Source organism: Anarhichas minor, unplaced genomic scaffold, assembly GCF_050575085.1.
Source record: "Anarhichas minor isolate MPS153535 unplaced genomic scaffold, ASM5057508v1 ptg000010l, whole genome shotgun sequence".
In the NCBI taxonomy this organism is placed as follows: domain Eukaryota; kingdom Metazoa; phylum Chordata; class Actinopteri; order Perciformes; family Anarhichadidae; genus Anarhichas; species Anarhichas minor.
In genome coordinates, this window is record NW_027466456.1 from 15,471,023 (window position 1) to 15,498,939 (window position 27,917).

The window sequence follows — 27,917 nt, forward strand, 5'->3', positions numbered from 1 at the left end:
CGTTATACTAGTCCATCACATGTAGATATGTAAATCATGGAATTACTTCACATTAAGCTCATTTATAGCAAACAGATCTTAAAAACAAACAAAAAGTGTGACGCTTGTGACCACTAGTTTCCAAAAAAAGAGTCGAAAATATTCGACAATTCAACTTTTAGTTAATGCTAACCAAATAAAAAGAAGCTATATTCATTTCTTTCACAGATCATTTAAAACTTCATCACTGGGTTTGACATTTAAAAATGTGATTTGAACTCTTGAGCCTCAGAATCAGGATTTTGCTGACGTTCTGGAACAATAAGTGACAATCCTGATGTATTTTCCCACTCTTTAGTCTCCCCCGTGCTGGGTAATTGCAACCTGGTTTCCACTATTGTTTATAAGGGCTAGTAAGTCCACATGCTGTCATTATATTGCCACCCATTTTCCCCCAGTAACACAATTTCTGATTTCTTCTGCATCTTTTGATCTTTGGAATTAACAATGCTTGTGCCATGGAAATGTGGCTAATGAGTGGCAACTATGACTCGAGGCTTCATGCACTAAAAAAAGCGCCCGTTGGCCTCCCCTTGTCACACACTGCAATTAAGCAACCACACAAAGAAACCGATATAGATGGAAGGAAAGAAGCAAATACATATGCACTTGCCAAATGCGGTCTTACTGAGAATGAGAAATGGCATTTTAAATGTTTTTATCCCGGAGTTTAAAAGACATCATGGTTGTAATTAATGTAGGTGTTGAAGCTTTCAGCACTTATCAAGCGACCAGTTTGCTTTGGGAAACCCTACCAGGAGCTAATGACAACTCAGCTCCTACGGTCACGGGGGCACACAAACTCCCCCACCACACAACGGCAATACTTTTTCGCCATGTTAAATAAATGGTAAACATCTTCTTTAATTTAAAAAGAAGATGCTGGGACATGACAGCTGAGGTTAGATTGATGGTTACATGTCATTGGGATCATTTGGTACTGGCTTTTTTTAACCTCGTACTAACCAACACATTAGTAATATTTGGCACGGACTGTACATAGTTGGGACAAAGACACAGAAAACAGAAGGTCGCATGAGGCTCAATGGCAGGTGCTCTAAAAAGATAACTCAAGGTTGATAGTAAAACAACAACAGGCAACAAGCCGGCTGTGTTGGTTGGGACTGTCAGATTGACACGAGACAGACACAAAGGAACAAGTGAATCACTTCCTTCCAACAACTTGGGGATCAGTCTCCGAGGTGACTGCATTGCTGGTCTGTTTGTGTTGAAGAGTGGTAGTGGCTCCTGTTTATCCTGAGAGCAGGATGAATTCAATCAGCCAAAGGGTCTGCAGCTTCCTGCGTCAGTGTCTCCTTACGGGGAAGTTAGTAATATTCATGCTGTGAGCAAACTAAAGTCCTCACACATGTGACTTGCATTTCATGAGTATGGACTCATGTTTGAGCCTATGCATCCTGGAAAGGTAATGCATTTGTTCACCAACGAAAACTTTTAGGACATAATTACTGGTTTCAGATTTTAAAGTAGCTCGAATAAGCTAGACAATAAACAGGCCATAGAAACCCCTGTGGTACAGCATTTGTTTTAGGAAAAACAGCTGGCCTCATTTAGTGGTATTTGTCAATGTTTGGAACAGTCAGATAAGCAAAATATTGGTTGAACAGCAATTCAAAATGTGAAATACGCATGCAAAATTGTAGACTTGGTTGCAGATGATAAGAGTTTGATTTCGAGCGCTGAAAATGTTTCCATGCATTGTGGAGGTTCCGCTTGATGAATGATTCTTGGTGTGCCATGTGAAAAGTGGATGACATCAAGGTGTGGAAACATGATGTTTGTGCTTCAGTACCTGTCTTTCCTGATGCAGAGTTGGACCATCGTCAGCCCGTTTCTGGATCGGGCCACCACTGCAGAGCTGTGTCCCGAAGAAGCTGGTCTCATAAAAACAAGCTCTGCACGAAGCACAACTGAGCCCTGCCCACCGAATCAAGACTAATTAAGTGCAAACCAACTGCAGAAATTTCAAAGAGCAATTTACTCAAATTGGGAGGAATTATTTCCAATGCATGTGTTCTCCACAGACTAAAAAAAGCTCAAATTTACTTTTAAGAGGAGCCACAAACCAAAAACAGAGCTTTTGTGTGGTCGCACCGAGCATCTTTATTGAGATAGAAAATTAAGAGAACTGCTAAAATAAAAAGTGTGGTAATTCAACACAGGCAACGCCATGACAAATAAAGGAACAGATGTGTAGGCACCAGAGGTTTCTACTCCGTCATGTCATCAACTTACGTGATGTTACATCAATTACTTCATAGAGCAAACAGTGCATTAGTCTGCTCAAAGGTATACACTCTTTCAAAACACTGTTTTTCATTCTGTATGGACAACAGATTTTGAATCAGTAGTAGTTAATACCACTAAAACGCTCACTACTGTGGGTAGAAGACCGCACACTAGGGTGGCCTGTTGCTACTTTAAAGGAATATATCGACATTTGGGGAATTAGGCTGATCTGCTGTATTAAGAGAGTGGTATCAATCTTCTCATCTAATTCAAGACACACACATAAATAAGCATATTCCCAGAAATGTCAAAGTATTACATTGTATCTTTGCATGATCACAAGTTGTCAGCCTATCTTTTCACATATTTACAAAGATTGTATATGAAAGAAAAAGCTGCTTTAAATACTTCTGCAGCAAAAAAAAAGCTTTGGGTTCAGCAAACTGTATGAAGGCCCAGCTGCATATCGTATGAGCACATGGGTCTGAAATGTACGGCAAAACCTGAGCATGGAGAGTAAAACGGCACCTAAAGGACAAAGGAGTGAATGAGTTCGGGGTCTCTTGTGTCCTCCCATGCCGAGGGATGCGCAGTCAGATGTGAGATCATTGCCTCCGACTGCAAAAGGGCGGAAAATGCGTCATCACGGGCCAGACCTCAAAAGAGCGCCCGTCCATCGGGGTTAACGTCCAAAAGAGGTTAGCAGGGGTTATAAACAGACACGTATAAACACAGGCCCCACCATCAGTTATTACTGGCGCTCTGTTGTCGTAATAAACTAACATTAGGTAAGAATACGGCACACGGAGGCACCGCATGCGTAACAACATTCACACAGGGAGACACCCCGGAGGTGTCAGAGAAACGAGCATGTTAACATGAACTTTTATTAGCTGATGGAAAAATGAGACTAATCTCACTGAAGCGTGACACAGAGGACAAATTAGTTCAACTTCAAAGTGGTTTGCTTTAGCTTTCAATTAAAAGAAAGAGTCAAAAGAGGGACACACAACGTAATTACAAATTAAAACACAAAGACTTCTCTTTAACCGCTGAGCTTTCTAATTATAGATCTTTTATAAAGCGTTTTTCAAGACGCCCCGACTCGTTACACGACAGGAAAAAGAAGATCCGAAATAGCTAAAAACACTAAAGGCACAAAGTAGCACGAGACATTCAATCAAACAATACCATCTGTTCACAAACGAGCTTTATAATGACATTAATTAGCAGTAGAGTACTTGAGCTTTCAATTATATCACATGATCTTCACCAGCAGATGGAGTTTGCCGAAATGTCGATGCGCAAAGTTTGATGAATTCTCACTAAAGTTGGCTTAAAATTGAGTTTCAAAGTCCTTGTACTGATCTTGGAAGCAGGACTTAAGAAAAAACTTGCATCAAGGTCCATTTATTAGGTGTTCTGGAGCTTTCGATCGTATCTCATGATCACTATGAACAGATGAGGTCCGATGAAGACGATCAAAAAGCTCCAGACGAGCTAATAAACGTACCTCAAGATAAGTGTTCTAGAGATCAGCAGATATAAAGGCAGCCAAGTGAACTAAAACATACAGATGAGATTACCTTCAAATGATATTGTTTATGTTTGGTCTGCATCTTCCACAGAAGAGCAGCAGAATAACACAAATGCAGAAAAACAACAACAAAATGTATAAACATCAACACTGAATTGATTCCATTTATATGATACAGAGGTATCAACCACCGTCCGTTTGCATCCGCTGCATACTGACACAAGATTGATGACTTCCTGTCAGATGCGTCTGCCTCCTCATTCATTTCACCCTTAACATCTGGGCATTATCAATCCAGTCCACAGCTGTCAGCAGCATTAGCTGACTCATTTTCATGGTGACAGTGATGGATAGGAACAGGCTCTGACTATTTCACAGCATCATCCTTAGTCATGCTGACCTCAGCACTCTTTTCCGACAGCTCAACTGTCATCAGAAGGAACCAGAGATGTTCTCAGTTGTACACTGGTGCCCTGCTGCTGTCGCTGTGTTAATTAATACCGTCCACGCCGTCGTTTAGTTCGTCTTTAATGACCTCCATGTCAGTAGCAGGGCCGTCACAGCTCTTACCACATGGAGAGTTTTCTTCAGCTTTTCCTTCCTCCTCCTTCTCTTCATCACTGCTGTCTATCTCTCCCTCCTCTAGATCTCCCTGCCCTGCTTCTAACTTGGCCCTTTTCACGTGTGGACGTTGACGTTCAGGGCTGGTCTCTGGGGCTCCTGCCCAGATCTCGGGGTTGCGAGCTCCTTGTAGGGACGGTGAAACTTGGACGACACCCTCCTTGTCTTGGTCCACCCCCTCCTTCTTTAATGCAAAACGTTTGCAGGCTGAGGCAGGTTCAGCTGAAACAATATGACCCCGTTTGTGTATTAAAAAAAAAGCGTAATAAAACACTTCTGCATGTCCAAACATGTACACAAGTGATCAGAGCGGTCAGTTGCACAAAGATGGTTAGAGCACAGCTGGGGGCCATGCTTAAAGCGAGAAGCGAGTAAAGACAGTTGGGAATGATGACGCATGCTGTTTTGCAGGAGGAGGCAGCGTGCCCGGTAATTAGTCATGCAATAAAGTAGAGCGGACACATGTGAAAGAACGGATGCAGAATAAATGACTGTATGAACGATAATATGAATTATCAGCAATTACTCCCCAGCATGATCTCCCCACAGTCGGCAGATTAATAAAACGCATGAACCCGTATGCATGAAATTCACTTTAAGATGTAGACACTTTTGCCAACACATTGTGAAGCGGTTCTCCAGCTGAGCCTCTAATATGAAAGATTAATGTCATTCAGCTTTTATTCTTTGTGCTGCAACACGAGGCAATTAAACAGCTATGCCTGCCTCCAATTAAGCATTTATCGTCGACACGGACCATTACTTATAGAATTTAAAGGCCCATCATTTTTATCTTCTATTCACATATGCGTGTTCAGAGTTATGGGTCGAGTGCAGTCTCAACTGAATATAAATTTAATAAATACTGCTGATGTAAACAAACGTAGACTTAGGTGTTGTCTAGTGGAAACCTTTTCATTCTGCATCTGCATCCCATTTTTACTAAAGTGCTTACTCCATTGCAGACGTGATGTCTCCACTGTTACATATGGCTGACACGGCGACATGTTTTTCAAACTCTTCTTCTTCAGAAGCAAAGCCTTCTTCACCAACATAACAACAGTTACTAGCTTAATTGTCCTTAGACTGGCACTAGTTTGTTGAGGTGACTGCTTTCACTACAGGCCGGTTTGACCCGTACTCTGGCACGTCTCCAAAGAGCAGAGTACCGTCTTTGCTTACTCGCTGGCATCAGTAGGTTTGGCTACACCTAGCAAGCTAATAGTGAGAGCATGCAGTCACCTGAATGCTAATGCTTTGGATGGCACGTCCTAAAGTGAGAAACGATTAGTTAAGCGGCTTAACTTTTTGTTTACATGTTCTTCATAACTTATTATACAAACCCTTCCCCCCCCCCCCTGCTACAAAATAGTGGCTACATTAGGAATTGGAATTTAAAAATCTGATCTAAAAATTGGGTAAATGTGTCATCAAAGCATTTAGTGTATGAGTGCTGTTTTAACTTGATTACTGAGCTGCTGGACCCTCAGCATCCCTTCATCCACACTAGATGAGCCGCTGCCACAGTGTCCAACTGCTGTTTATCACTTCCCGCCCAGCTTCCCAGGCCACGGCATTCCCAATTATCAGGATGTTTCTATGGCAAACATACCAAAACAGTGTGGCACCAGAGGCCTTATCAGTGAAAACATGCACACGCTGAGACTAAAATGACCTCATTCGTCATTCAGCCTGGGTCTGGCCGTGTGATGATACTGGGTTCGTGTGGTCTTTTGTGATCACATGAATACACAGTTTGACCACACTGTGCACATTTGAATGTGGGCAAAATGATGACTTTTCTTGGCCCCTAAACATCCGGACCTGGAGGAGGCAAACAGGTGAGAAAAGCCAAGGGCTGATCTCCTGTTTTCTCCTCTTCTGTCATTCCACAACTCATGAGATCACCGTTCAAAAGTAAGCCGCGTTTGATCCTCTTTCTGGCCACGGTCGCCGTTGAGGTGAAGTTGGTGTGTGTGACGCTATGCAGAACACCCTTATTTCCGTTGGGGTAGCATGTTGCCATAGTGAACAATAAGGGAGCAGGGAGTCTCAAAGCCTCAGCTGGAGAAAGCAGGACGTGATACAATGCTGTTGGAATTGGGGAAGTGGATAGGGGTCGGTGTTTTGGGGCTGCGTAGGGCTTTGACTCACGTATATGTGTCCACCCTTTTGTTGAGTTACAGAAAACATAGGTGAAAAAAAGAAGCATTAGGCTGAATATAGTGATGCTAGTGAAGTTACTTGTTGCTAATAAAGCATGAGTAGGTTAGTGTCGGTGCAGGTGTTAAGGAATTTATTATATAAGATAGTGTTATTTACCCGGTCCTTTTAGTGGAAACTCCTTCCAATGGTCTCTGAGTACAACATGCAGCACAGGATATTCAATGAGTGTTTTGTAGCTCAGGTTGTCCCTCAGGGTCTTGCGAATGTCCAACTCATGGTACCTATTTCAAATACAATTGAAGCACAAAAAGAGTCGATTACAAGGCAGCTCAGTTACATCATGCTGGGTAAATGATGTGATATTAGGGTCGTTGTAGGTAATTTCAGGTTTGCGAAGTAGCGAGAAAGACAAGAGCAAAAAAGAACCCCCGTTGTTGAAACTCTTTAACTAGTAACTGCTGCGTTTTTGTTTCCAGCCGCCTGTGGCATGTTGACGGGTGAGAATCCTTCAAGGATTGATAGAGATTTGAGTCATGGCTTGGCACATTGAAGATCCTGCTTGATGTTGGTCTCATGAGATGGAAACCGACTATACCAAGAATCAACAACATCTCTCACATAACGAGGATCTCTTACCCCCTCCTTCAGCTCTGTGTTTGAGATGACATCAGTCTAGTCTTGTCTCTAAGAAGTCCTGTCACGCCTTAGGGATGCTCATAAATCACCAGACTAAATAGTTAACTGGATTCTTGGGAGATGAGGCTTGGAGAACTGAACTGATTCAAGGACCATTCAGCTCAGGCTGTCATCACCAAAATACAAGGCATCACGTATGTTTGGATATATACAGTAAACCACCGCCAACAACTGTCACACACGTGCCAGACTGAAGATTGTTGAGCCATTGTTTGTTTTGCTAAAAGCATAAGCAGACTGAGAGAGCCGCCCAGGTAGACACCCACTCCCAAAGCCAATCAAAGCACTCCGCTATAGTGTGACATTTACAGGTCTTTACTGGCAGGGGCCAGCTTCACAGAAGCCCTTCCCTCCACCGGAGAGTTTCTCATAGGTGGGCTAAAGATCATTTCGCACAATCCCACAAATAAACAGCAAAAATGTGTTGGCACTTCCTGCAGGACAGGATAAAGGAAAGGAGGGATAGCCTGCGGGTCTCAAAAACACGCCGGACATTTCTCGCCACAGTGCACATGGTTGCAGGGTACTTCCGGCCCGATCTCCACATCAGAAGAGAAGAAATAGCCTGTTTAAAGACGGATTCTAGTGTAGAAAGGAAAACAAACCAACAATAGGGTCAAAAGTTAAGAAGCTGCTGCTGTGTGTGCGAAACAATGAAAGAAAGCAGGATATCTACAAGGACCGCAACCATTAGCAGTGTGCATACCAGACATAACCGTTTCCATTTCACTTGTTTTTATGTCCAACGTGTAATAAATGAAATCTTCACGGATGTTTCTTTGATTTTTGTGTTTGTAAAACAACAGCGAGAGAGGTAGATGGCAGAGCAGACTGCGGCTCCCTGTGGTGTTGATGCAATTGTTAAAGCTCTGGCCATTTCTAGAAACACGGCTGGATGGCTCAGCCAACAACACGCACACATCTGGTCTCTATATAGTGTTCTAGTGAATGAACTCGACAGAGGGCAAGGCTGACGTTCTCTTTACAGAGGTTCCTTTTATGCCCCCCCATCCACTGGTCATGGACATGCTCACTTCATAGTTGGTACCTGCATTGGTTTGTGAAATTGATGTTTAATTGATGTAAAAGCCATCCACCACTATCCATGATCTTTTTTTTGAATATATAGTAGGCTTATGCAATTTAGGGTTGAAAACGAGATGTTTGATGTGTACTAAATGAGTGAACCACCAGGCCTTTGAGGAGAAACCCGTCTCCGCATGCTTTTTTTCGCCTTCGCCTTAGAGTGTGGGCATTCAGAACAGATGCAGAAATATTACCACCATCCCAGCTGTGACACTGAACAATTACGCAATACATAATCTGCTTGCTATTTTAGTAACAATACCCAAAAATCAGTCCAGCATTGCAGGAGACGTGAGGAAGCATCTGCTGCACAAAAACAAACTTGAAACAAGGCTTTAGGGCGAGCAGGCTGGACGGGTTCAGGAGGGCTAAGGAGAGGGTGTGCCACAAATATGTGAGAGAAAGCAGTGGTTGGGACGGGACAGAAACATCATTGGTTAACACACACACACACACACACACACACACACACACACACACACACACACACACACACACACACACACACACACACACACACACACACACACACACACACACACACACACACACACACACACACACACACACACACACACACACACACCTCTACTTCTGGCATGTCAACAGAGTGGCTGAGAGGAAAAGAAGCGGTAAGGGATGGGAGGAAAGGGCATCCTCTGGATGCAAGGAGTGGGCTGAAAGAAATATATATTAAAAAAATAACACAAACAAACATCCAGAAGGGTGTGAATGGTTCTCTTGATGCTTTCCAGTAAGAGAATGTTGACCGGTTACACAGCTATGTTTATTTTAGCACAAGAGCTCCTTTATTGGAGTGGCTTGATATTCCAGTAGACGTTCAACAACATAAACAAGCAGCCGTGCCCTTTGTGTTCGCCATGATGACCACTGTCCATGACCTCAGAACAGTAACAACGCGTCTCAAAATGAGGGGCTTTCTTTTAAGACTGCGTTATTCAAAACAAACGTGAAGGCCCCTTTGCGGTGGCAATACTTAAGAATATAATAAGAATAATTCCTGACTTAAAAGTCCTTCATTACATCAACCCGTACTCTAGCTATTAAGGTATGACAGGCGAAGGATAGAGAGAGAGAAAGTTATGCCACTGAATTACTCATTATCGCTGACTTGACAGGATACAGTCAAGACGGGCTTTCTCCAAAGTCTAATTTACGACTTTGACTGTATCAGACTAATAGATGTTAGAAGTAATTCATGAAATATGTTCGCCGGGAAGTGCTGACAACAACTGTTATGACTCAATTATTACGGCTTTCTCAGGAAATGTCTGCACTTACACAGCGCATGACACATGCTTTTATATGGAAGCATGATAGTCGATGCTGGGGGTCTCACACACACAACAAGAAGATCTTTCGCCCGGAGGAATTTCCGATGAGGTGCTTGTGGATGTTGTCGTTTGAATGTCGACATAATAAACGTTTTTCCCCCCACACGTCGTTACAATTCCCCTTTAGTAGAGCGGTCGCTGTGTTACGCGTTATGTTGATCCATGCAAACAGGTGCAACAACAACTTTAGTCCATGTTGCAAATGCAACACATAGCACACACATAGCACACACACACACACACACACACACACACAGGTTAGCTGTGCTCTCATTGGCTGTAGCTCCCAGACAAATCCAGATATTTAGCATGTTAGACATCTACAATATGCCAGCGATGCCGACCGTGTCTAGTAACAGTTCATTTGCCTCTGATCTGGGTAAATACATTCAGCTGTTATCTACAGTCAAGTTAGTATTAACTGCTCTGTTTCAACAAAAGTGCAAGCAGGCTGAAATTTAACTGTGGTGTTCCGTCGGTAAATGCAGCGACTTTAACTCAGTACGAGTAGACGAGCTACATGTTGAAGGAACAGTCCGCTAGCCGGTTGACTAATGTATGCGGTGTGAAATGCCATCGGCTTAAGCTAATGGTGGTCGAGAGACAATGACACATATAAACTACTCAAACTTTCATTACATTCATGTGACGGTTAAAAGGTGGCAGCTTGACAGCTCATGCTACATATTTGCTCGCGTGCTACATATTTGCTCGCGTGCTACATCTTTGCTCGCGTGCCACATCTCTACACTCATCCATCAGTAACTCCTCTCCATTAGCTGACACAAAACATAATCTACTGCTTCGAAAGTGTGTGACGCCCAGAAACCAAAGGAGCGTGTGTGTGTGTGTGTGTGTGTGTGTTATAGGGATGATGGATGGGGAGGTTTCATGACGGGGGCAATGACGATGAGCGCCGACGATCATCATTCACTCCATGACTAAGTGGGAATGGAGGACAGCCAAAGAATCCAAAAGTGGGTGAAGCAAATGGGTGCCATCAACCCCTCCGGGGACGGGAAGAAAGAGCACAATAGGACAGAAACTGTGGAAACAGAAAGTGAGTCAGAGAGAGAGAGAGAGAGAGAGAGAGAGAGAGAGAGTGAAGGGACAGTAGATGTAGACATAAGTTGTAAAAAGTATTTTCCTGATCAATGGCATTTCTCAATGTTGGCATCAAAGTCAAAAGGGGAGGAAAAGGCCCTCTTAAGGCCTTCCTGCCAAAAGGCTCTGCAGGAATTTACAAGTCAGTGATGTCATGTTCCTAAACTAATTATTCCGATGAGATACCCGCCGAGTAAAACAGTCATGAATGGCAAGTCCAACAGAACGCTCACATGGACCGAATGCTGACACAAGTTTCATTTTATTCTCAAAAGGCATCCACACATCTGAAATGAATATGAACCCTGTATCTTATATTTAAATTGTACACGTGTCTGTTTTACTACTGTGTGTGTCACCAGTGGTGGCTCATTGCAGCTGAGATTGAACAGCGTCGGCGTGTGTACTGTATGTCAGAAAACCTCACCTGACAGAGTTAGCCTTTCTCCCCTCTGCTTTCATGAAGACCTTCAGGTGATCAAACGGAGTGCGCACATACATCTTCAACCTGAAACAAGTTCACATCAACGCGGGAGGTTAGAGTCTGGACTGCGGCCTAAGAGAATTAAAAACACGGGAGCAGGGTCTGTGTTTCTTAAGCTGGTCATCATCAAAGAGCTCATTGACTGCAGCACAGGCGAGACCCACGTGTACACTTGTCTTGGTATGCTGACGGATATATGAATGGCTTCTGACTGAGGCTTTCTCGCGTGAGGAACAATCCTTGATGCGACCGACGGCCCACGGCACCCGAGCCCGCTGTTAACAGCCGGCCAATGAGCCGTGCCGAGTTAAACCCCACTCACTCGAATCTAGAGTAAGCACAGGTTTGTGTCTAAATGGTTGGCACTGGACCAAAGTAAGACGTTTATTTTTAAAAGTTTCCCCGGAGAGCAATATGCTCTGGCTGGAGGTTATACAGTAGACTGTTTACTGCTGAATGTTATCAGTAGGTCAGAGGAGTCAGATTGCTGATCTGTTCGAGGTTCATTTTAGAAATACTGAATGTTCTCCAATCAAAGAGCCGGGCCTTGTTCAAAGACGGCCGTTCATGTTGCGAGAAACACGAGCCTTGGAATTTAAAAAGAAAGTGAAGCAAGAGCATAATTACAAAGATAATTGCAGTGCAGTGAGATTCACCAAATGAATCCTGTGTGACTGAAATTGGATTGAGTTGGTTGATATTAAAGATCAGGAGATAAAATGACCTTTTTTATAAATTCACAAACTCAAATTTCCCCTTTGTTACATTAAGATAAATGGAAGCTATTAAAAGCAGCTTATTCATCTGCTCTATGGGAAACATTCACATTCAAGTTGAGCCCAATGAGACAAAGTGTGGTGGCACAGATCAGCAGAGTGGTACATTTATTGAGACATGTTTTTTGAGGTGTAAACTAAATGATAGGACTGTGATGAAACACATCAATGCTGGTGTTAATATTCCATTTCCTCAAAATGATGCTGTGGATAGAGACTTGGGGGTAAAGTTAGATTTGAATGGAAAACATATTTGAAAGTCGCTTCTTGTGTAGGGCTCTACGGTGGTGTTGTGGCTAGCACTGTCACCTCACAGCAAGAGGTACCCGGGTTCGATCCCCGATCCCGGGTGGTCCTTCTGTGTGGAGTTTGCACGTTCTCCCCGTGGCAGCGTGGGTTCCCTCCGGGTTCTCCGGCTTCCTCCCACACTCCAAAGACATGCAGCTTAGGTTATTTGGAGACTCGAAATTGCCCGTGAATGTGAGCGTGAATGTTTGTCTGTCTCTATATGTGCCCTGCGATAAACTGGCGACCTGTCCAGGGTGTACCCTGCCTTCGCCCAATGTCAGCTGGGATCGGCTCTAGCGCCCGCGACCCTGAATAGGATAAGCGGTTTGGAGAATGGAATGGAATACAAAAAGCTCATATATGCTGTGTATTCATCCCAAGACAATACGATGCATTAGATGGAACTGCGTCACACTGGTTTCGGGGTTGTGTGTTTTCATACTATGCTGTAATAGCGTAGATGTATCTAATTATCATGAGCGATTCAACTAGCTTCACTTCCCCCAGTCTCATTCCTAAGTTGTTATGAACATTAGTAACTAAACACAGCTCCGCAGTCGCTGCCAAGAGCAAAACGGATCGTTTGAACTTTTTTAGGAGAAAACAATGGGCGGAGCAGCAGTCATTACTATTGAACACAGAAGTCCTCCAAACGATATTTCAAAGGGGTGTTGACTTCTGGGTCTATTATCACATTGTGACGTTTCCTACTTCTATCCATGAGCCCAGTTACTGAGGTTCTGTGACTGAACGGATCACACTATGCTGAGGTTTCTGGCTTTGCGTCAGGATTCAGCAGGAACTGTAGTTCATGGTGGTAATTAACTCAATATAAGTAAAGCTACATGCTGAACACGTTATATAATGGACTTGATATCACCTTTCTTTCACTTCAGCTGCACACGTCCATTCCTGTAGCAAAGCACCAGCGCTCTAACCGAGCACTATTCATCCATGTGAATGAGCTGCTTGGCCAGACTCTGCCGTATGCATGTATTATATAAGAACATGATGGTGCGTCTATCTTTTAATGACACATGATGAATTTACTAGAGATGCGGCGATTGAAATTGTCATGGCTGATTTTGATTTACATTTTTCTAAAAGCCTGATCTGACGATTCAAATTTCTTTCAAAGAACTATAATCGACTGCAAGGCCTTCCCTTCTTTCACCGCTGTGCCCAAAAATAATATAAACCGCCCCGAAGTCAGCGTAAACTGTCAAATTCTAAATGTTATTCTTTTACTTTGTTATAGTCATCTACAGTGGCTGTTAGCATAAAACACACATTTCAAATGATTAGGAAAAAATGATTGTATTTGATTTAAATATTTTCTTTTATTAAAAAGAAAAAGATTGGCATTAGTAGTTTTAATGATGCGTTATAAGCTGCTTAGAGCTCCTGTTAGGAAGTTAAACAGAGCATAGATCCCTCTCTAATATCTATTTTATATTGCAGTGAAAAGATCTCCTTCAAACAACTGTTTATTCAGGTTTCTCGCCAAAAACTACATTTAGTCACATTTATATTTATTTACAGGACCTGAAGTGGGCTCCCAACATCAACACCATCAGGAAAAAGGCCCAGCAGAGGTTTTACATCCTGCGCCAGCTCAGGAAGTTCAACCTGCCTCAGGAGCTGCTGATCCTGTTCTACTCCACCATCATACAGTCTGTTCTCTGCTCTTGCATCACTGAGCGGTTTGGATCGGCCACCAAACAGGACAGGAACAGACTACAACGGATTGTCAGGTCTGCAGAGAGGATCATTGGTTCCAGCCTGCCCTCCATCCCGGACTTGTTCACCTCCAGAGTCAGGAAACGGGCTGGAAAGATCACTGCAGACCCTTCACACCCTGGACACTAGCACTGTACGCCAAAACCACCAGACACAGGAACAGCTTCTTTCCGCTGGCCGTCACTCTCACTCTCATAGCCACTACCACACCACAGCAAGAGGGACCCGGGCTTTGTGCACTATAAAACTACTCACCTATCAGCTGAAAACCGGCCTTCGATGGGCTTAATATCTTAATATCAATAATGCTTTTAATTAAAAGCCTATAAAGTATGTAGGTGAATAAACATCTCCACTTATAGTTAAGAAGTGACCCGTAGTTGCAGCCTCACAGGGAGGTTTACAGATTTTACATTCTTGGTACTCTGCTAAAGCCCTGAGTTTGGGTATCGGGTAAGAAGATGGATCCGTGTGCCGTGCAAATAATCAGAACAAAAATATCACATAATTTGAAGAGGCTCACTTTTGGCGTGTCACAGGGTCCGACTCTGTAGGGTGGATGTAAGGGGTCAAGATCTGATCCAGGGTCTGCCTGTCGGACACCCTAAAACAAGAAAGACAAAAGTAAATGAGAGAGAAAAGATTCCATTGTTAACATCCAAATCAAGTTATAATGGAGAATGTCTGTGTGCAGCTTTTACAATCCTGGACAGCCACATGCAGACGGTGCACCCACACCGAAATGTTCCCTCCAGCAACAACAGCTCCCTCTGAGCGTTGAAACTGAGCTGATAATTTGCTCTTTGATGGGGATAATATTCAAGAAACTGAATATTGTTGTGTAACTCACCTCCTCTGACTGAACTCTGTGCTGCTCTGAGGAAAGATGACCTTCAGGTGCCACAGGAACACTTTCTCTCTAAATGAGGCACAGAAAAAAAACAACTAATTTGTATTTTCAGCTTTTGAAACACAGTGTTGCTTGTTGCCTGTTTTTCACAGATGATGTCACCAGCGCTCTCACAGTATTCCCTTCACAGTCAAACACAAACGCTCTTGTTTTAATTTAACGGCATTAAACGGATTCAGTCTTAATCTGTCCAAGACAATATGCCTGGCTGCTTCCACAATCGTGTCCATCTGTGTGACAGTGTGTGTGCGTGTCTAAACGAATAAACCAGAGTCACCATGGAGACCATGACATATACACTCAATACTAGGACACCAGCTGGTGGATATCACATAATGATCGCTTCTTCTGGGGTAATGCTCTGGGCAGTAACTATTAAACGTGGTTGGTTTTTTTTTTTTGGGGTTGCTGGGCGTGCTCTACAACCAAACATGTATCCACTAAACAGCCGCTGTGTTCATACTCACTCATGTCATCATGGTTCAGAAATAGACAAATGTTAGATAAACAGTTTGGGAAATATGAAAAACAAGATGCATTTCCTCCTTTACTAGTTTTATAGTAATGGATAAATTACTGGTAATTTAGTCAGCCTAAAATTTTTTTTTGACACATTAAAATAAATCATTAATAAATCACCATTAACTCAGACATTACAGAGGATGATTCCTGTCTGTCTGTCTGTTGGGGACTCCATGTAGTGCTTTGTCCAATCTGGTGCAACTTGGACATGCGACAAGTTCAATATTGATGAAATTTGAATAAACAAGCACACAAAGCTCCGTGGCTCTGCAGACTGAGTCCAGCATGTCGTACGCAGCGGGCGGACAGCATCTATTGACTGCAGTTCACTTTAGCTACTGGCCTACACAGGAACAGCACCATTCTGCCATCGTGACCAGTAATGTTTCTCTGTCAGGGGAATGCAGTACTACAATGTTTTCCCTGAAATAAAAGAAATCTATAGCTGTACTGAAGACGACTTGAAACTAGTGACTGAGACCATGAACTCTTGTTTACTGAGGTAATAAATCCAGTGAAATGTAGGGTCATTTTCTCATAGACAATCTGACTTCTTTTTGCAATCGGAGGAACGCCCCCCTATTGCCCGTTTGAAAGAAATGCACTTCTGCATTGGCTTCACTTTTCAGACCCGGAGGTTGCCGCCAGCTCAGGACCCGAGGAAGCGCAGTGTTGAGTGTGAAGATGTTTGTATGAGCGAGCAGCAATGCCACAGACCAGGCAGTCGACCCGTTCTGAAAAGGCATGTTTTAAAACGGGCACTGCACTAGTGCAGATAAAACCAAGAAAAACACATACTGTGCCAGTAGACGATATCCAGGAAAGGGATATCGTCTACTTGCACAGGCATCAGTAGGTCCTGCTCTCCAGTAAACCCGCGTACCCCACAGAGCTGAACTTAACTACAAGGACTCGCGTTGACCAAGACCACAGAATTTGCCATTTATAGGACGGAGCTGATTCATCAACCCATTCTCCATCGGGGTGAGAGGACGAGGCCTTGATGGATCTGAAGGATGAAGATGAAACATGCAACGCATAATTGTAAGGCACATAGAGGAGAACTTGTTATTAGGGCTCACCAAAAGAGATCCGGAGCACAACTCGGAGGTTTCTTTTGATATTTGTAATATTAAGATGTTTCTATCTTTTTTTGACTTCTCGAAAAACAAAGTTACCAGTAGATATACGGGACAAGAAGTTGTGGTTTCCTTTTGAAACAAGCGGGTCCACCTTAAAAGGTTAGCCCACCTTAACTGCATGAGTATATGACAATGCAAGCACAAACATCTTCTATCATCATCTATTTTCCATCTAAATTATGGATTTAACCTTTTTGTGCATTGAGTTATCACAGGGAGGGAACATTGTGTTGATGCGTACATGCATGCGCGAGCAATCAGTGATGACAAGCAGAGATTATACGACATACGAGTCAAAACGTCTTCTCCTATGTGCCCGGCACTGAGCTCCAGACAGCCCCGGCCCAGTTTGACCCCCGTCCGTAATCACAGCTGCTGAGCTTAACACCATGAATCTTTTGACAGCAGGCATTGCTCTGGCGGTTGTTTTGTGGATCAAGATGGCAGCACTACACAACACGGGGCATGTCGTTTCCTTTAAAACAGAAGCAGGATAAGGTAGGAGGAGTTCAAAAGTATATGCAGTACTGGTAGAACACCCAATAAAAGGTGGTTATGAGTTTCCACTTGGCTGTAAGGAGAGGGTGAAAGGGTAAAAGCTGTAGGTAGTGAAGGCAGCAGCAGGCATGTTGGGAGTGAAAACAAGCTGCCGGGAGGCGATTCCCTCGAAAACTGTAGACGTACCGAATACCTCTCACCCCCTTAGTCAGAGGAATTTATGGGTTTTGGCTGAGTTCCTTCTTTAGTGTGTGTGTGCATGTGTATATCTGTGCAGGTGTGCATGCGTTTGGAAGTGCAAGCAAATGAGGGTGGAGCACCAGGTGTGATGCCATTATTCTGGCATTACAGCAAATGGAAACTATGTCTCTCAATGGAAAAGGGGCTTGCCCGAAGATGCGTGCAATCACTTCAGGCAAGGCCAGCGTGCATACCTGGGATAAGTGCCATCATTCATTGTCGGGGAGAGAGAGCGGCATAAAAAAAAAGTCAAAACAGAAGCATCACTGGAAGAGGACGACTGCTTTGAATACCAGGACCTGCTGACAAATATCAGGACGCATGGCAGAGTCCTTCAATTAATTGCATGCCTGTTTGAAAAGATTAAGTGCTTAAACCACACAAAGATTATGTTGAAAGGTTTATTACCTCCATAACAATCCCGAGCAGTAAGCTATTTGCTACATGGCCTGCATTAAAAAGGTATTTTCTCCTTCAAGAGGGATTATTCATCAAACAGCTTGTTGGACCACAAGAACTAAGCTTAACCGGAAGAAATAGGATCGGTACATGACCAGACTAGAGGGGGAAACTATAAATGTTACATACGTAATTATGTGTGTATATATATATATATATATATATTCACACACACACACAGTTGCTTCTCTCTAAACTTAAGTCTGAGCAACTGCCAGCACTGAGGGAGGCTGAGAAATAAAGCAGACTCAGAGGAGGCTGGATGAATTCATTAAGAAAAACACACACACTGTTGATCAAGTAAGCGATTGGAATTGCTTGTGCCATCAACACTAGAGAGCAGAAAGTCTGACTGGTGGTCTGGCAGTCAGAGCAGACCCATCTGGCTGGATTAAGAATCGGACGGATCCAACAAAAACGGCGCGGCATAAGGAACCATGCGTCTTGTGGATGTGCCTGTCAGAGGTGGATGCCAGGATTTGGGTGGCAAGTGGGTGCCGGTGGACTGAGATGACAGGACTTTATCCAAATCCTGTATCCAAAGCCGTGCACAACCTCAGAGGGTGGAGTGCAGAGAGGCTGAAGAACGAAAAGGGAGAGGAGACAAAGTTACAGGCAGCTGTATCGAAAGTCTTTGGGTCCTGGCTTGAGCCCGAGTTGCTAGACAAATGCCGTCATGTTAAGTCATGAGTGTGCTTTCACTGAAAAGCTCAGAAGCCACTTCTCCTGCAGTCTAAAGGAAAAGAAGATGTCTAAGTATGTATGTGTACGTAGAACTATCAAGACGAGTCTACAGTCACGCTAGCAGCTCCGTGAGGCTGTGGTGATCATGACTTGGGAGAAAGATCGTTGAAAGGATGACAAATGGAGAGATAATTATTGCGAGTCTTACCACAAAAAAAACCATAGACTTGGGTCTGATGTGGATAGTTGTTAGCTTTAGGTATCCTTACATGAACTGACGTGTTGGACCAATGAAAAGTTAAAGGATAACTTAGGTCATTAGGATTTACTCTCTGGGTACCATGAATATTTTTTCCACAATTTAATTGGAATCCATCCAATGTAGCCACCGCTAGAGCCACATATTAGTGTGGCTTAGAAAATGAGGAAGGTTTCATGGCCAAGTCATTAACACCATCTGCAGTAATTAATGTACTTAATCGTAATCAATGTAATTAATGTACAATTAATTATGTAATTAATTTAAAACGACACATGACAAGCTAAGCATTCAAATGTAGTCAACCAAACATGACACCTGGCAAGTGTGTTCTCTCTACTTCATGCAGCACACTCACATCTATGGTGCACAAATGCATTCATTGGCCTAACTGACGTACTAAAACGTGTCCATTGTCCCAGATGTGACAAGTGCATTTCCACGTCACCTTCACAGCAGCAGAACAAGACCAAACTGTTCTGCCTCGGTGATAGCAATTTCACTATGTTCAGCTTTTTTATTAGTTTTGTAGCACCTGCAGAACACACGATTCCTTGTGGTCTGGAGGACTGAAACACTGCCAAAAGAACAAGTAAACATTCCTGTTTTTACGTTCACCAACCATACAACCGAAGCATTGGGAATGTGCTTCAATAGCGCCACTACCATCTCCCGTGTCGCGCTACTGATGTCGGTTCCACTAATAGCTGTGGCTTTGGATTAAAAGTTTTCCACCAGCGAGTCCTAGGAAGGCTGTCATCGTGAAGAATGGCTGATTTAAGGCTGGAACATGCTTCTCCAGAATGCATGTCGGACGGGAATATTTAACATGTCAACCAATCTCATTTGAAGGCAAAATTGTGCGTCTAAAGTGGAGTGTTTGTGATGCGCAAATCTTTCTGATGATTGGCTCTTTTCAGAGCCGGCATTAACATGCCACTTGAGCGATCCGATCACAAGTGGACATCTCTCAGTGCGTCTCTTTGCACCTGGAATTACAAGTGCATCTGCACGTGCTTCTCCAGAGACCACTTGTGATCCGGCTTCACTTCCCCGCTCTCTATGCAAATAGACACATAGTAAACACGTGGCTAATACAGCGGACGCTGCAACGTAACATTACAGAAATGTCAGTAGTAAAAACCTACATATACATACAAATATATATGTCTACCGGTGGACCCCGGGGACGTCCGTGCCGCCGACGATGTTGTCGGGCATTACAGGTTTAGGTCGCCCGCGCAGCAGCATGACAGCTCCCCAAAAGCGAAGCCAAAACATCTCAGCAGCCCACTGGTGGTCGGCTGTTAGTTTAGGAAGTGCTTGATTTGCAGCACGAGTTAATGCCAGGACTGAGAACATAATCAGTTTCCTTTCACGCAATCAAGTGTGCGTGTACGGCAGGCAAGAGATTGTTTTTATGGATTGAGAAGGATCTCTTGATTATTATGTAGCTCTACGAGAAGCCGCTACACTGGGACGTGCATTGTTCGACAGCCGAACAGAAAACAGTTCACTGTTCTTCAACATCTGTCAATATCAGGGGACAAAATGAGGTCACCTCAAACCCAGAGAGCTGGGTTCAGTGAGGCTGATCTACGGTAGGATGACATACATGGCACGAATTCACAGCTTCTCGGATTACTAATTATCTCAAGTTATTATAGAAATATGTGGTTATTATCCACAGTAACTGCCTCTGCAACGTGTTGTCCAGTCCACTCAAGCTGTCCATGGGGAAAATGCCCCGCCATGCCAGGCCGACGCTGTAGAAAACACAATTCCACCCGAACACAGCTACTCCCGATGTTCTGCCAAATGCCAGCTATTATATACTTACCCTCCGAGGGCTGGACTGAGAGGCAGCCTGGGATTGTTTTTACGTCTATTTCTTTTAATTAGCCAACGGCAAAAGGTAGAAAGTAGTTGCATGGCCATTAAAAAACATTTAATCAGAGAGATACATGCTCACAAACATTCACACTTATACAAACGGGGACACACACACACACACACACACACACACACACACACACACACACACACACACACACACACACACACACACACACACACACACACACACACACACACACACACACACACACACACACACACACACACACACACACACAATTGCCAGGCATGAAAGCTCTCTAGTCAGCTGTCTGCCAGTAATGATCCTTCTCTGGCAGCTCGAGTGCGTAGCATGAATATGTCGCTAATCAGCTGCAGTCGCACTACTCACACATCTGCTTTTTATATTATGTACTTGGTACATTCTGAAGCATATTCTCTCCCGATCCCTGGCAATTAATTGTACACCTTTCATCCCCCATGTCCATTTACTGGTCTCTGAATGGGACACGGTTGCAGTTACTTGAAACATCTTCACAGTGAGACACGGTGACACTAACCAGACTAAACAAAGAAATAAGGCTGTGCAGCAGGCCAGAGATTCCTCTACTGAAAGTGCAGCAGCAAAAGTAGAAATATTCTTTCTGTGTCTTTTGCTGGAGCGGTTGTGGGAATTTATCAACCTTTATAAAATAACAGAAACTTAAAAGGTCTCTGGTCTCATCTGACAAGTGTTGAGTTGGGAATGAGGACGATGGAGCTGGAGGGTGGGCTGCTACAACCTGACATAATGTTGTCTCGTGCAGAGACGTGCACATTTAAATCATCTGCAAAACACCAGAGGCAGACATGACAGAGGGGTAGACTTTAAGGATGGAAAAGAGGGTGGTGAAAGGGAAAGTAACAACATCAAACCAGCTGGAAAGACCCACAAAGGATTCTTTTTTTTTTTAGTGGCAATCCTGACTGGCACCCAATGTCGTCCCTGGGCATTTCAATAACCATTTTCCCCTCATCCCCTCTTCTTTTCTTCCACAGAGGGATTAGAGTGGCAGGGTTCGGCCTCAAAAGAAATGGTAAAATGATTGGCAGAAGGTTGTCCGAGAAGAAAGAAACGTTGCCAGACACGACAAGAACACCAGTAGAACCGAGCAAATTGGGAAAAGTGCCGGGCGAAATAATGACTTATTAATTCAGGGTCTAAAAGGAAGTAATACGCCTCACTTACAAGTCTGCAAAGTTGACCACACTGAAATCATTTCTCCCAAAAACATTAAACTATCAATGGGGGAACGGCTAAATAACAACACCAGCCTTGTTGGAGGTGTCATAATTTGTGCCAATAGTAATTTAAATGATAAAATAATCATCAAAATACCACTGTACATTTGTTTATTGGTCACAAGGAGTCTTTTTCTGTTACATTTTACTCACTTCGCAGTAAAGTCTAACAGCAGCTTACTGGAAGATCTTTCACATTGTGTGACTGGAGTTACTGGCTTTAGTCAACAACACCGGGGCTGTCCAGCTACAACGCAGGGCAACACATTTAAAGACCATTCGTGAAAATGTCACACATTGTAATAGACATACAAATTACAGATGAGGTCAGGAGCAGCTGGGCACTGACCCTCTCCCTGACAACTCTCTGAAAACTAGGGATTATACTGTGCTCGTGTACTTGTAAAAATACTCCGATACAACCGCACCCGATACCACTTTACAGCAACGTTAACCTCTCGTCGGTCGATAATGAGTCGCCCAGCTGCAACGACAGCCCGATCCACAAACATGTTAAATCCATCATGTATGCTCTGTGACTACTGGCCCTGTACTATCTCAGCTTGATGATAGACGTAATGATGCTCAAATACATTTTAAAACCGTAATAAAACAGCATGCCCTCAAAAAGGTCTTTTGATGAATGTCTACAGTGTGTAATACATTAGGACAGAATGTGAAACAAGCAGCCTAGTTGTGGTTTTTATTCACCTAATCCTGCAATAGTGTCGGGATTGTTCCTCTAACTGGTAATGAAACAGAGAAGATGCACTGCCGCTGCCTAATGATGGCGTGTCTGCAGCATAGAATATGGTGCTATTGCTCCTCAACAACAAGAGTGCATGCGTGTGTGTGTGTGTGTCTGTGTGCTGGTTGAAAGCTCCAAATATACTGAAACTGTGACAAGGGCCAACATAATGGCACGTTACCATCTTGAAAGGGTCTCCCATCTGAACAGGATTCAACTTTTGTGAAATACAACAAAACTGCAAACTCAGAAACTAGCGTGCTAATGTCAATAACAGCTCAACTGCCCGGGTAAAATATACAAGAAATAGGTAGACGTCTACTGACGTCACCATCGTGCACCAGACTGCAATACGGAAACCTGAAGAGATCCAGCACCAGATAGAACTGCTGTTAGGGCTTAACAAGAGTGCCATCCTGTGGTTCAGTAAAACATCACTAATCAGAAGCTCACTTGCTCAAGACGAAGCAAGGTTTAAGTTCACCAGAAAGCTGCGCCGTGTTATCTTTGACTGTGACGCAGCGCATCATTAACAGCCTTTGGTAAGGCGGCACTGCTCTGATGGAAATCTAAACACCCGTGTTGTTGCATTACTACTACTTGTGTTTGCTACAGTACTCTTATGTTCTGTCTTTGCTATGATACTGTAGTACGTGTTACGGATATTTAAGAGAATAATTATTATCTATTTCATCGTGGTCACGATTTTGGTCACGAAGAGTATAGAATAACATATTTTTTGACAGTTAGTAAGAATATTCATGTTACTTTTAATTGAGCCTGAATCATTAGATTACCTCTGCAATATTGACTAAGTTAAATGAATTTGTTCCAAAATACATGTTGCTCTTGTGCTCTCTGCAGCGCTACTTTTCTAAAACTACCGCAAAGGATAAGACAGATAACAGCATTCTGTTTCAAGTAACATGTTGTTTGTATTCGAAGTTATTTCCTTCTTACTTGGAGAAGAAGATAGTCGAGTTTTCTTTGCTCTTAGTGAAGGTGATGGGAAGGAACCTCAATGTGATAAACATCTTCCTGGCATTGGCTGCCAGCCTCTTTGCCTATAAAACAGAAAAGTAAAGATAGTACATTATTACGGTTTCGTAAGACACATTAAAAGAGAAGTTTTAAAAAAGTCTGGCTATACACGAGGCTACTAACAAATTGCTGCGCTTGCAGTGTTCCAGAGGAAACCCAAATCCCAAAGCTCATCATGTGCCAAGCAGTTATCTGTCACTGAGAATAAACTCATTAATCTGATTGATTTGTGATCGCTGAAGCAGCCACTGCCTCAAGAAATTCCAGAAAAGAACATGCATTACTCCGAGCTATCAAATATTATGTTGTCATGTAGAAACAGTGCAGGTGGAAGCTGGCTGGAAAGGACACCGAATGTTACATAAATGAATGTCTGTGGTTTGGCGCAACAGCTGTGAGCGTTGCATAACCACTGACGCAAATTAGACCAAGTAAAGCAGTAAAAGCAGGAGGAAAACATTCAGATGAGGCTGTAGTGAAGCTAGGGTTTTTACTATTATGGTTTTCATCTTTTTTCAAGAGTAATGTGCATTAGGGATCTAATTTCTCTCTTCGTGTGTTCTCATGCAAGTCTCAATGTTGTATATTGTTTCCATTCGTTTGCATTTCAGCCAATTCCCTATAATTGTATCCCTATTACTATACATCCTAAATACATTAGTTTGTGGTTAAATTCAAGCATTAATTGATAGTGGAGATAATAAGGATATCACACAAATAAAACAAACTTTAAAAAAAAAGCTAAAATCATATACACTAACGCTTTAAAGATCGGGGTCGCCTGCCATAAACTCTTGATTCGTTACAGTCAGATGTCTGAGAGGACTACTCTACATTTTTGCTGCAGAAAGTCCTCTTTCCAAATAAGCCTAACCCTTACTTTGTACTAGGGGTTTGCAAAATAAGTCATGTTTTGTACATTGAGACCAAAACACTCTACAATACTTTGTCCAGACTGACAATTGAAAGGGCAGGAGACAACAATCTTAAATGTTAAAGGACATACAAAATGGTGATTCATAGTAGTTTAGTTTTTTATCCTGTTGATCAGTTGGATCAAGCATGTGCAAAATAAACAATACAAGGACAGAACAAACCCTTTAAAAAGGTGCAGTACTCAACATTAGGCATACACATGAAATACATTCTTAACTCAAGGACGTACTCTTAAAGTGGAACGAGGAGTTTGGATGAGTTTGTCTCTGGTGGCGGCGCCAGCAAATCGTCCCGTATCCTCCAGAAGCCTGTAGTCTACAGAGCAGGGAAAGAACACGTAGTAAACAAACATTAAAGTAAAAGAGTAGCATGTATTTTTATTAATAAAATGTGTTTCAGTTATTTGACATGCTTAAATAACTTTCAGTAAAGAAGATGCTCACCATTGAGAAGTGCCATCTCATCAAATTCTGAGAGGGTCACAAAGGCCGTTTTATTTCTGACTCCACTGCATCCCGAGTCGTCCTTGTGTTTCTTCACACACAGCAAGCTGGAACGTATGCACAAACAGAATGTGTTATGTGACGCTTCAACTGTCTGAAAGGAATTCAGAATGGCTGCAGCTCAGCTTGTTCACACAGCTGCATAGAGGACAGCAAAAAGAGGACTGGACAAAGACAGATGGAAGACGAATTCCAACAAATGTTATCGAAGGACTGCTGGTCTGCTGAACCGAGGCCAACACATATGAAACACGAATAACAAGCACTGCAGGTGGACAAACAACTAGATTTAGAGCTAAAGAGGTCATCATCACTCCAGAAAGCAGAGCACAAAGACCCACAGAAAACAAGCTGATGTTTCCTCGATTCATACTTGTGTGGACGACATCCATCAACTACTAGCCCAGACATAAACGCAGCTCTGTAGAATCTAGTAAACATATAAAGCTAGAGTATAGTAAGAAAAAGTAACGAAGATAAAATACTCATTTGCATCAAACAGCTAGCTTGGTTATCAGTAAACGTCTTCCCCCACTGCTCATGTGCACTTCTGACAGAGACGTTACTGAAGCTAATATGGTTGTAATTGGCTTTCTGAAAGACCTTTACTAAAACAATGAGGCATGGAAAGACCCTTTTTGCTGAGAGACAAGTATTTGGCCAGACCGTGTCCCTAGAAACTATGTAAGAGGAATGCTGAATGACGCTCAAAACAACAGGCATCCATGAGAGAAAGGGTGAAGGACATGCCCTGGCGCCCTTTGATGAATCTTAATGAAACGCTCAGGTATGACCTTCAATATGCCATTTAGTAATTGAAGGTTTAGCTGTAAAGCGTTCAGCATCCACAGAATTTAAAGAAAAAAGGCCGTAGAGCATTGCCATGTTGCTGCATGCAAAAAGTAGAAGAGATTGTCTGTATTATTTCATAATTCTTTAGTGATGATTGTGTCTCATAAGAAAAAGCAGAACTAGATTCAGATGGAATTTAGCTTTTAAGATGCATAAAATAAAATAATCTAGTCATAGAAATAGAGCCGACAAACCAGGGGAAGTCTTGCTTGCTTGCTTTACTTCCACTATGCATCGCCTACAGTCCAATACACACACAAATATATTATTTGAAAGACTACATGTGGCTTTTAATGAAGCCATTGGGTGCCCAAAGTCTATTTTTCTTCCCAGTAATACAAGTTGTACAGGAACAGTATTAGTGTACTACACTATGCTTTTTGCCAAGAGAAAGAATCAAAAGCAACAATGTGCAGGCTCACAGCACTGTTAGTATTTAAAGTTAGAGCTTCAAGTACACTATAGAAAGGAAACAGGATTTTTTTTCTTAGGAATTTTAACATTTTTTGTCATTTTCTGTACCCTCTGCAGTTCAATTGCTTAATCATTGAAAACAGTGATTCTCAAAGTGGGGTCTGTGAAATCAATTTGCTAAAAAAATTGTGTTGTATCATTAAAAAGTGCTTAACCAGAGATGGGGACCATTTGCATCAATAAAACAGACCTCTTATGTCCATTACTCCCACCCACATTAGAACATTAAAACACACTCTGATATGATTGTGACATATAGAAATAACTATTATTATTCAATTATTTTTAAGTTGAATAACTTACTCAAAGTCAGCTTTAGATGATTTTTCAGGACTATGCCAGTCTTGCTACTGAAAAGTAGAAATGCTGTCAAAATGAGTCCACAAGCAATTTGAACTAAATGACCCTCTGTTTAAAAGTTTATAAGTTAACTTTATTAAGCTATACTGTGACCTTTCAGTTTTGTTTAGGGAACCTTGTGGCTGGTTGATTGTCAGTAAAACATCTACATTACTTGTTCAATAGTCTCACCTGCAGGAATGAGCAAGACAGGCTGGACATGTGTACTTCGCCTCTTCTGATCCACACACGCCACAACTGCAGGACAGATAACGAGTTAGCATGGTGCACACACGAGGTCAGCTTTACATGTGTGAAACAAACTGTGACAGGATGGATACAAGGCACAACGGAAGAGCAAAAGTTAACCCACTGGACTGAAATACAACTTCTCTGAAAAACACCAAAACTTCAGACATTTAACGTTAGCAGTTATTATGTCAATGTTTAGGCGACATAGCTCATAGAAACACCAGGACTCGTGAAGAATGAATACAGTACGGACTGTTTGAATGTTAGGGTCGGAGGGGTTGTCTGATGTTAGTTAGCTAACTTACTACATGCTAACTTTGTAGCTAACGCTAGCTAAGCCAACTAGCACATAACGCTGCTTGTTTTTTTTAATTTGCCGTTAGTAACATCTAACGCTACTTCTCTTTATATCTCTAGAACTTCTACATGGATAAAAACAGAACTAATTAACGCTAACGTGTTAACGCTAACGTTAGCTCACTAAAGTTTGCAGCTTGCTCCTGACTTCCTGTCTGTTAAAACACTTACTTGGAAAGAGAAATCTTTCGTTTGGTCCCTTTCAGCTCTTCTTCCGGACAGTTGTTTTCCATTTGGCTCTCCGCAGGTGACATTATATCTGTCGTTGGTACAATTACAGAACACATGACAGGAGAGGAGTACACACGTTGGACACAACGGAGACCGGTGGTGGCATCAAAACAAACCCTCTTCCGCCGGTGGACGCCACGGCTGCACGTGGAGATGAGTTCCGGTTGGAAACCTGCTCATTAGCGCCTCT

General features: G+C 42.7%; 1 protein-coding gene across 2 annotated transcripts; it reads right to left on the reverse strand.

The window, feature by feature from the left end:
* Positions 1–3,158: 3,158 nt before the first annotated feature.
* Positions 3,159–27,855, reverse strand: znhit6 (zinc finger HIT-type containing 6). Of its 2 annotated transcripts, XM_076088375.1 has the most exons (11): positions 27,668–27,855; positions 27,080–27,145; positions 26,852–26,898; positions 25,163–25,269; positions 24,949–25,034; positions 23,703–23,806; positions 14,993–15,061; positions 14,666–14,746; positions 11,282–11,362; positions 6,770–6,894; positions 3,159–4,669 (listed from the first exon to the last, which is right to left on the reverse strand). In XM_076088375.1, exons 4-11 carry the CDS (start codon positions 25,176–25,178, stop codon positions 4,317–4,319), a joined length of 915 nt encoding a protein of 304 aa, XP_075944490.1. In that variant the 5' UTR covers positions 25,179–25,269; positions 26,852–26,898; positions 27,080–27,145; positions 27,668–27,855; the 3' UTR covers positions 3,159–4,316. The 2 variants fall into 2 exon arrangements, with proteins under 2 accessions (XP_075944490.1, XP_075944489.1); XM_076088374.1 differs by lacking the exon at positions 26,852–26,898.
* Between the last annotated feature and the right edge of the window lie 62 nt (positions 27,856–27,917).

What these genes read in the sequence shown, in the direction of transcription:
- znhit6 (XM_076088374.1), bottom strand. Translation starts at nt 27,783, where the DNA reads ATGTGTTCTGTAATTGTACCAACGACAGATATAATGTCACCTGCGGAG. An exon ending in CTCCTCGTTCCACTTTAAGA is followed by an intron (nt 23,807 to 24,948) that starts GTACGTCCTTGA and finishes TCTGTTTTATAG; the next exon opens with GCAAAGAGGCTGGCAGCCAA. An exon ending in ACAGAGTTCAGTCAGAGGAG is followed by an intron (nt 14,747 to 14,992) that starts GTGAGTTACACA and finishes TTCTTGTTTTAG; the next exon opens with GGTGTCCGACAGGCAGACCC.